The sequence below is a fragment of the Varanus komodoensis genome, unplaced genomic scaffold (genome assembly GCF_004798865.1).
Source record: "Varanus komodoensis strain SLA01 unplaced genomic scaffold, ASM479886v1 scaffold10, whole genome shotgun sequence".
NCBI classification, from domain to species: Eukaryota; Metazoa; Chordata; class Lepidosauria; order Squamata; family Varanidae; genus Varanus; species Varanus komodoensis.
The window spans coordinates 36,754,091-36,764,819 of NW_025335269.1; the positions used below are offsets into that span (position 1 = coordinate 36,754,091).

Genomic DNA, 10,729 nt, shown 5'->3' on the forward strand with positions numbered 1-10,729 from the left:
ATTCTCAAAACAGCTGAACTCCTCCAATTCATTTGCTGGGCTCAAGAAGTCTGTAATATGAATTTTCTCTTTACTTCCTCATTCACAGCTGTTCCCATCTGTATCAAAGCTACTTTCTTGCCATTTCTTAAAGCACTAATGTAAGGATTTTTCTTGTCCTCTTCCTCCTGTAAGGATTCTACCAAATTTTTTGCTCCTTGGCCTTCTTCCCCATTTCCTCCTTGTAAGACCCTCTTGAATTTGCAGAATGTTTATATAGCACCCCCAAAACACAGCATCAAATGGCATAACACATTTTTCTCCATGGACTGAACCATATAATCACACACCCAGTGCTTTCCGGTGCAAAACATGGATCAGAGGCATGAATTTTCATAAAGAAGAGTGTGTCTTGACATCACATATAGTGAAAATTATAGAATTCACTACCACAAGATATAGTGATGGCAACCAACTTGAACAGCTTTAAAGGGGGATTTGACAAATTGGAAGGACAATAAGCCTATCAATGGCAACTGATCATGATGCCAGAGTTTGCCTTCAGCATCAGAAATATTGTATCTGTATATGCTAGTCCCTAACTCTTACATTCTTATTATTTTTACCACCATTAATCATAGGGCACTTCTCTGTCCACAGATGTATTCTATGGTTCTGTTGGCATCACATAAAAATCATGAAGTTACATGAGCATCCATGCTTTGGATTAATGTTTTTGTTCTATGCCAATTGTACCAAATGCCAGATCTGTAATTTTGATTGCTTTGTCTATATAAACCACCATGAGTAATTTGATGATGATCCAATGGGGATCCCATGTAAGAATTCAAGATGATTTTCACCTTCTTGCTATTTTGTGAAAGGCCACACCTCCCACATCACTTCCTCAATATCCTGGACCCAGAAAGGTTGAGCACCTCTGCAATAATGTATGTGCACAATGGGACAGAAGCCGTTAACATGTCTTTTTATGTTTTGATGCCAATTAAGAGCTAAAATAATATCACTGCAAAATAGGAATATTTCCTAATGCTCATCCAACTTCAATTCACCCAGTAATTCAGTGCCAACTACACCACAATAACTTAAATAATACATATTCTGAGACTGTTTAGCAGTATCTTCATTAATTAATAATCTATAAACTGCAAAAGCATTTTGAGGCAAGCCTCATAAATTACAAACATAGCCTATCCCTTAAGAAAAAAATACCCACAAGCCTTAAGTATATTGTAAGGGATGTCTTAGTTTTCCTTCATTATGCTTTCTTTAATAATTTCTTACTCTGAAATATAACTTTAGGTTTGGAAATGGCCACTTACAAGTAATTATGATGTATATTATTAAGTATGAGCCAGCAATAGAACTCTTCTCAATCATACATTTTTCCAAGCACAGCATTTTATTAATATAGAGATTTAGCTCTTATTTAGAAGAGCAATTAATATTGAAGATGTAATTTGAATATACTTCCCCAAAAACAAAACACTTGAAGAAGATATTATAGTATTTCTATAAGTTACTATAAATTCAGTTACAAATCCTGAAAAAATATTTTAAGCATCATAGAGGTTGCCTTCTAATGTTGGCAGCTATCTTCCCCCAGGATAAAATCCAGTTAGTTTTCATACATTTAGTTAACCAGGCCAAGCCTGCTCAACAGGCTATGTCTGTTTTATAGAAAGAATGGAGATTTCCAAGAAAAACAAAGTTATGCATGAAGTGATAATGGCAATTCAAAAGGTGGAATTCTTACCAGTGTCTCAGGTAAACCACTACATAAATACAACAACAGAGTAGCAGGTATACTGTTTGGGGTAAACCTTACCACTTGTAAGTGATCTGTCTATGCAATTCATACCAAGGTTATAGTCCCCGCCCATAGTTCTTCTCTGTAAGCAACAGAAATACTACTTCCCATGAATACAAAGTGATGTGAAGATTCTGAAACCAATAGTGCATAAGAAGAATATTCACCACAACTAAATCTGGAATTTTTACAGGAAAGTTCAGAACTGTCCCTGAAACAAAATGCTGACAACTTCTATTAAAAACTGTTTCAGGCAGGGGTGTTCCATGTATGCAGAACTCCCACATCCAAAAGAATTCCTTGAAATGGGACACATGTGTTATTCAGCCATCTTTTTAATGCCCTATGTATTTCTTTCTCCAAATTAGGAGGATACTACATTCTTTTACCTATCTGTACTTAAGGATCAGTTATTCTTATGCTAGAGCATTTTGCTTATAGAGAAAACTTGAAATTTACCTCCTATTTTTTATTTGGTTAACATGGAATTTTTCAGTATTTAACAATTTAAAGCTAAATTCTCCCTTTTATAAACAGCTAACTAACAGCTGCTTTCCATGCCATGGAAAATCCTGATTAACATCTTAGCAACAACCCCTTGGGTTTGGCAATACAATGCCAGAGCATTCAGTGTGTTTCTACAGGAATGTACAATGCTCTTTTCTTGTGTTTTCTACACACCGTAAGGTTCTAAAGGGATTAATTCTACAAGCACACAAATCTTTTTTACTTTCCCTCTATTCTTCTGTGATTGAATCATATATCAGTCTTGCTTGAGTATTCACATTAATAATTAGGTCTGCACAAAGAAACAGTGGATTCTCATACCACAATTTCTACAAGTCAAGATCCATTTTATGCCTAAAATTGGGACATAACTGGACATGCTAAATACAGTTTATACTTTCTTGTAATCTCCTTCTCTTTATCTCTGTTCTGACTTTACAAAACTGCTATTTTTAACATGCAAACATTTAAGAATTTATTGGCTAATGTAATCACATGTGCATGTCTAGTTAATGAATGAAATTTTCTGTTTCTCTGAGAAGTTCCCAACCCCATGTTTGCTTCATAATGCTTAATACTCAGTGGCAGAAGAGAAGAGCATTTGCAGGGGCAGGTTAGCCCAGCATAAGCATATCATTAAACTTGCTCCCTATTTGCCAATTCTTGCATACAACCCACCATTCACCATTTTTTGCATTTTTCAAAGCAAAATTGACCAAACTGAAGCTCTTGTATTTCAGACACATCATGAGGAGGCAAGATTCACTGGAGAAGACAATCATGCTAGGGAAAGTCACAGGCAGAAGGAAGACCAACTATGAAATGGATTGATTCTATAAAAGAAGCCACAGCCTTGAGTTCCTAAGAGCTGAGCAGAGCTGTCAAGGAGACAGTTTTGGAGCGCATTCATTTCTAGTGTCACCTTAAAGTTGGAGATGACATGACAGCACATAAAAACAATGCAATAAAGCTTCACCCTTCTGGATGCAGGCTTGTCAAAAGATCTCAGCAATGGCCAACAGTGCTCAGATCTGGAAACAATATATATTCTTATAATCAGAAGAATCAACAAGGTCAGTAAAAACTAGTTGAACTTACTAAAAAAGAGAGAGTTGGAAAGAGTTAAAAATAGCCCTCAGATCACATACCCAAATGGCAAGGGAAAATAATTAGACAGGAGTCAAAATCAATATGTCAATCAAGAATATGCTAAGTTTGCATAATTACTTCTGAGGCAGAATTCAGAATTGAGATTTTTGATTTTTACATACTAGACATACACATTTTTACCAGAGTGGACATGCATGTAATACTGGCTGACCTGTGTGTAAGGCGAGGGATGATTTTAAGCAGAAATGCAGCCCCTTCTCCAAGCAGCTTTTTGCCCTTGTACAGGTTCATCTCTCTAGAGCAAAGAGGTGGGCAGAGGAAGGATTCAACACCCCTACTTGCATAATGGCTACCTGGAACTGTGAGCAGGGGCACTCCTGGGGGATGGGAGTGGGAAAAACATAAAGTGTAGCATTTTCTTGTAGGTTCCACTTGTTATTTCTGAAAATAAAGGAAAAAGTGTATGGGCACACCATCAATTACCCCCATAGTTAAGCATTCAGGTGCAGGTAACTTCATCAGGATTTTGCACAAAATCCAATTCAAACAAATTATTCAAGCCTATATCGTCCTCTGTTCTCCACTCTATAACATTTGATCTCATTACTCTGACTTGATGTGTCTCACTAAAGTCTATCTGGAAGCTATTGATCCTCTCCCACTCCCTCAGGATCTCTCTTGAGGTTCCTTCAGGTAGCATAAAAGTTAGTGTCAAAATTGTATAAATGACTTTTAATGTCATTAATTAATATACAGCTGAAATTTACATGAACTTATGAAACATCCACCAAGCAGCCATAAGCTACAATTGACATGAAACATGTCTGTGCACTTCTGCCACTTAAATACAGCATAGTACAAGATCAAAGGAAAATAGGTCAAAGAGTAACATCAATACACTTCTGTGCATTTTTTATTTTTTCTTTAATTTAAAAGTCGGCAGCTCATCCTCAAAGAGCAAAATTAAAGTTTGTTTTTCACTGCTTATCTCATTTAATTGACTATATTAAAATGCACAGTCTGTCATCACATATATCAGAATCTGACATATCACTGATAGTTCTTACAGGCTATAGCACACTGATGTATGTGCCAGCGTTGTGGCAGAGAACGGACAACAGCCCAGGACTACATTAGCTTCTATGGGATGGCTTCACACACTCTTCTACAATACATTAGTAGATTTATTGCAAAACCAAAATACAATCCACACCAATGTCACACTGGCCTAAGTCTACCTGGTATGGAATGAGGTACATCTTGCAACGTACTTTCATCACAATAAATCACCAGAGTTTTTTATTCCAATCAGCACTGTCCCATGAATAGTGCAGAAAAATCTGATACTACCCCAGAGCAAGGCTAAAGGACAAAGTAGTTAAGACAATCAAGTTTCATAATTAGATTATCCATCTCTTCAAATGAAAGTAAAATGCAGATGCAGATAGGGATGGTGAAGTGACTGTACTGCAGGACTGGTTAACTCTTCAATTAAAACAATTTTCCTGAATACAAGCTTCTGTTTTGAAGCTTCTATTCTCTCTGTTAAGAAAATATGGTCTCCTTCTGGAGTATACAGGGAGTATACCACACAGAGCTCCGTAAGTATGGGGAAAAAATCCATGCAAATCCATGCATCAGTCCAACAGGTTTCAACACTTTGGTAGAAGAAAGATCTCGGGAAGCTCCCAAACCCGTACAGTTGTGGGGAAAGGACTGGAGAAAGCCATGGGCCCCAGCAATTATAACTGCAGAGGAAACAGTGAACCACAGCAGTAGTTGAACCACCCTCTCCATGTACACACTGTAATAGGTAAAAAAAACCTTTGGAATTGAGTGAGGGTCATTTGGCCCACCTACATATCCTGAAATTAAGATTAGAGGAAACAACTGTAAGTCTTTCAGAGATGGAACCCAAAGAAACAAGAACAGGTTTGAGAAAAGGGTGAAAGTCCTGCTACAAAACCCCTCCTTCCCATGAGGAATTTCCTCCAAATAAGGTTTCCCATAAGAAGGATGAAAGTGGTATGATATCACTCATGCTGCTGTTGGGTGCATCAGACAGCCATTGTCAACTGCTGGCAATTTTATATTTTAAAGGTTTGAATAGGAGAGAATGAAAAGGTGTACCTATTTCCATGCACGACATGGTTTTCTGAGCTAACATGGACACCTGACATTTGACTACAGCTCAACCTCAGCTCATTCACCAGAGTAACTGGGCAGCACGGCAAGGCATGGTATAGGATGGAACCTTCCACTGCCATCAGGTCAGAGGCCACCCTCTGACATGCATTTCAGCTTTCTATATGGGTGAAAAGAACTGTGGCTCAGGAACAGGCAAACCATTAAGGCAGATATAAAATTACAATAGTACATAGTAATTGAGCGTGCATAGTATGAGCTATTACAAAGAAGGCCATGGATTCAAATGCTCTTGGCAGAACCTGGGGGGGGGGAAAACATTAGAAAAGCGGAGGACAGCAGAGGCCAATGATGGCTCCTGCACTGCACACCCAGGGATACATCATTCCTGGCCATACCTATATAGAGTTTATGGCTTGCATTACTCAGAAAAGGGGTGTCAAAATATTTTTGCATGATCTGTAACAGCAATTGCTGCAGCTTTTCCAGAAGTGGCTATCTTCCTATGACAGATATAACATGTTTAGAAAAAAGAATAACAAAAGCTAATGGGCATTCTGAAGCATCAAACTGGGCGAAGATTTCTCAGACCATTTTCCCAGGATAGCAGGAATGGGAGAAGCAGACAGAAACAACCTTGGGGCATGCCAAGCATGCAAGGGGTGTAGCGATTACAAGTATAGGGGCAGTGAACTAACTGCTTCTGGGCAGAACCAGGGCTGGGCTACACCCATAGTTATTAGTCCTTAACAGGATAATTTGCACTGTTATGACTGGGGAAAGTCATTACAGGCTCATTAAGTATTCACAAGAGTTGTAGCCAGATCTGATCTGAAAACTTGTGCCTCATCTCTATATTTACCACTGTGTCCACAACGAGTGGGACGTCAATGGTACAGTGGGCTGTCTCAAGAGGGCACCCCAGAGCCCTTTCTAGCTTTCCTCAGCTGTTTTCTACACTACACATAAACCTCATCTAGGTGAACGGGGAATTCCCCTTGCCTTTGTTCAGAGTGCAAGGGACTGCAGGATGCTATGGATCACATTGTAAGGACTGCTCCTCTTTCTCTTAAAATACAGCCCTTCAAGCTAGAAAGCCCAGGCTCTTTAGGTGAGCTACAAGAAGGGAAGGAAAGCTTGAAATGAGTGACTGCAATGCCAAGGTTAACAAGCAGGATTAGACAAACAGCTATTAGAACCAGAGCACCCCTGATTGAGAGAGAACCACTACAGAACAAGGAGGGTCAGAGGAGGAGGGGTATGAATTGATCAACCCAGTGGTTCATTGCCAGGACAAACAAGGGGACCAATTAAGTAATGGCCAGCATTCCCACTTTCTGGCCTAAAAGTACCATGGACCTCCCTGGGGGGTAGACCTAGTCCCCTTTTGGAGAGCAAGTGAGAAGAGGGATTCAGTTTGGAATTGGTTCTTGATATGGGAAAGAGCTAACTCCACCACTAATTTAATAACAATTTTATAATTACTCACTTTGTATTGCAAAGGTATACCTGACTGGGTAGCCTAGCTCAGTTAAAAAAAACTATATTTTTGAAGCCTTTTACCTTGATCTTCTGGAAAGAGAAAAGGGGGAGAAGTGTTCATGACACACATAATACGTTATTGTTCCTTAAAGCAAAGTCAGGAATCTAACGCTGAGAAGCAGCGTTAGTCAGAGAGCTGTGGAAAACAGCATATTATTACATGAGCTTCTATTCCACCAGTAACACCCTGGGGGTGGCGGGAAGAGGATCCCACATCTTATCCTGAGTAAATTTGTCCCACGTGCACCAATTCTAAAATAAAGGAAGCTCACTGCCTGTCACTTAGCAGTGTGAGTGATGTTGGTCTTTCCCTTGCCTGTTCTTACAACCAAATTCTTCTGAGATATCCCCACAGTAGACATTATGATCTGCTTTACACTCCTGATATATCACCGACAAATTCCTAGTTCACTGATAATATTTAGCTGATCTGCACACATTAATAAGTAGATAAAAGTGCTACCCTGACCATGTTTAGGCAGAAAAAAGTCCTACACTTGGAGCTTGCTGGGAGTTGTAGCACTTTTTCCTCCCTAAGCAGGCACACATATATCAGAATTTTAAGCTGTGTCTAAAATATTCCTAAAGCTGCAATCTGAAACAATTTTCCAGGGAGTCATCTCCATTGGATATACATACAACTGTGAGCATTTGCCTTCTCAGCAAGTACTGTAAGTTTAGGAATCAATGAGGCTAATTCCAAAGTAAATACTTTTTGGCCTAGGAACTAAAGTACATCTTCAAAAAATATGATATAATTTATTTTCTCCCACTTGACACCCTTCTTTCAAAATAAAAATTGTGGAAAAGTACTGTAACAATATCCAATATAGTACCTTTATAAAGCTGTACAATGAAAAAATATATTCAATATATTTTATATTTATAAACGTTGCAAGAATGCTAACTAGTATACATGCATATTAAGTGATTCTACTAATATTATATTAATATTACAACAGCATGATTGTAAATTTAAAAGAAAACAAAAATCTATGCATATCTAAACAGAAGAACCACAATGCAAGAAAATTCCATCTCAATTTTCAAATCTCTTTGCTTTAATTATCCACGTAAGAATCTCAACAATTTCTTCTCCACCATTCAGTATTCTTTCCATGATGTTTGAGATTATATTTCCAATAACCAATGATTTTAATGAATGCAATCAAAAAACATTCTACTGTGCCTTATGGAGACTGAGATAAAAGAAAGCGACCTGAAGTATGAAGCCACTGGATTGCAAAGTCTAACACTGCTGAGCAAAGAGTTTTTAGGAGAAGGCCAAAAACAGCAGCAGTTTATACCCGCTTCTCCTTGCCACAAGCCTCATTATGTAGGCATCCAAGGGGAATGGAAAGTGATTACTCATAATGCCAGGTCAGAGATAAAAATGCCAAGATTCTGGAATAGGTAAAGAGAAGATGGAAGGAAGAAAGTCTGTCCTACAAAACAGGATGAAAGGCGCCACGACTGCAAAGATACTAAAAATATCCACAGAGTCAGCAATCTGGGATCTTTTACCTGTGCTGAGAAGGTGGCTGCTGGTGATAGTGGAGGAGGTGACTCATGTAGATGGCTCTCTTCATCCTCAGGAGAATCATCCAGGAGAACTTTGCCACTCTTGTTGAGCTTCCACATTATTAGGAGGTCGAAAGGGGAGATAGGTGGGAGCAAAGGAAGTGGGAAAAGGAGTAGTGGACAGGTCTTATTTATTCCTGAGAAAGTGGAAGACAGGAAAGGGGTAAAATGGAAATGACTTTGTCATTCAGTAACAACTATCCTATAAAAAGAGTACTCATGGAAGCGCAGGGTTGAGGGAAGCTAGGCAGATCATAGTGTGCAAAAGAACAAATTTATAGGCAAGGCTACTGAAATAGAAGGAACAAAATGGGGGAAGGGTAGACACACACAAATATTTCCTTTGAACACACACCCTTTACCCCCATAGCAGACCACTGCCACACATTTTATAGCTCCATTTTAGAATCACTGGGGACCGACAGATTCATCTCCTGTCCTTTTTCTGAACGATAAGAAGCGTGTGGGCTCAATGCCCCAATGATCCCGCCACGCTTAAAATTTAACAGGTCTGGCTGTAGTCATGATTCAGTCCCACGGGATGGAGCAATCTGTACGTGCACAGAGGCATTCAAACAGCAAAGGGGGGCGGGGAGCGCCACGAAAACACGTGAAGCGATCAGTCCGGCAGGAGTACCGTACTGGGCAGAGAAAGAAAACAGGTCCTGGAGCTCAGCCCTGCGGCAAGAATTGCCATTCCTGTTGCCCCTCGACCACGCCTCCTCCTCCTCCTCCTGCTCTCTGTCCCTAAGCAAGAGGGGGGAGGATGGCTCGGCTGCCTGGGTGAGCGGCCCCCCCACGCCCCTTCCTACTCCCTTCTGGCTCCACGAGGCTTCCAGGGAGAAGAGGTCGCCGCCATGGAGAGTGCGGGTCGGCGGAGGGAGCAGAGGGCCTGACTGCGGCCGCCCGGCTGCCTTCCCGTGTGCCCGCGCCGCGCTGTGTCACCGCAACCCGTGCGCCCCCTCACCTGTGACCGTTGCTCGTCGCCGTCAGAGCCGCCTCCGCCGCAGCACGGAGCCTCCTCCGGGCGGCCGCTGCCATGTTTGCGGCTGACGGGGCGGTGGAGGGAGCCGGGAGGGGAGGGGGCGGGGGGGAGCGGGAGCGGGGAGGGAGGCTTGCCTCGTCACCACGGCAACTCGCGTGGCCCCGCCGAGGCCTGGCGGGGAAGGGAAGCCCTCACGAGCCGCGGGCTCGAGCCAGCCTTCGCCCTGCCCTTGGGCGCCCCTCGCGCCCCGTCCAGAACGCGGGAGCACCAAGTCTCGTGCTGAAAATAGACACGCCGAAGTGGATACATCGCTGTCTTCCTCAGGCCGTGCCCAGTACGCGCCGGCTATCCAGGACCGCCCCCCACCCCGGCCGCGGCACACGCACATCTTAAGTCTCCCAGTAGCTGGATCAGGGCTTGGTTCACCCAGGACAGTCTGTGGAAGTCTTCTCAGCCTTTCCTGCAGATGGACACTTTTATCCCCCTGCTGCTCCGAAAGCTACACCCCTGCAGCCGCACTTCACCCGCTCAGGAATGAGGGTTGCAACTTGGTTTGGCTCTAACGGTTTAAGCAGAAGCCACCCAAAAGACCCGTGGGTGCCTCAATATTGTGGCACGCGTGTGCTTGCTTGGGCGAGATTTCTACTTGATTAAGGAGAACTAAGTCCTTTAAGGAAGCGATCCTATGCCAGTTTAGCCAGGAGAAAACAGACTCCTACAATTCCCAGCATGCCTCAAATAACTCGCGTGGGTGGAAGACTGCTGGGAGTTGTAGGATTTTTGTTCTGTCAAAGGTTTTCGCCCTAAGGTATCACAAGACTCTTGTCTTTGTTGCAACAGATTGATGACTAGGACTGCACTGCTCAAAAAGCTCATGACATAATAACATGTATCAGTCTTTAAGGTACCATAAGACTATTGGTTATTTTAGCTTAATAAATATGAGAAAACTTTATGTATGATCATGATCCTAACAAGAATATTCCAACAAACTTGGAAAGTGAAACAATGGCGCACAGACTGGAAACATACCATATACATTCCATTTC

General features: G+C 41.6%; 1 protein-coding gene across 2 annotated transcripts in view; it reads right to left on the reverse strand.

The window, feature by feature from the left end:
* LOC123017513 (testis development related protein) overlaps positions 1–9,767 on the reverse strand; it is a 31,020-nt gene extending 21,253 nt beyond the window's left edge. The window contains exons 1-2 of one of the 2 annotated variants that reach the window (XM_044418927.1): positions 9,663–9,767; positions 8,639–8,832 (exon numbers count right to left, since the gene is read on the reverse strand). In XM_044418927.1, coding sequence (XP_044274862.1) covers positions 8,639–8,755 — 117 coding nt within the window. In that variant the 5' untranslated portion in view covers positions 8,756–8,832; positions 9,663–9,767. Of the gene's footprint in view, positions 1–8,638; positions 8,833–9,337; positions 9,409–9,662 lie in introns of those variants that run through there. The other variant, XM_044418918.1, reaches the window with a different exon arrangement.
* Positions 9,768–10,729: the final 962 nt, after the last annotated feature.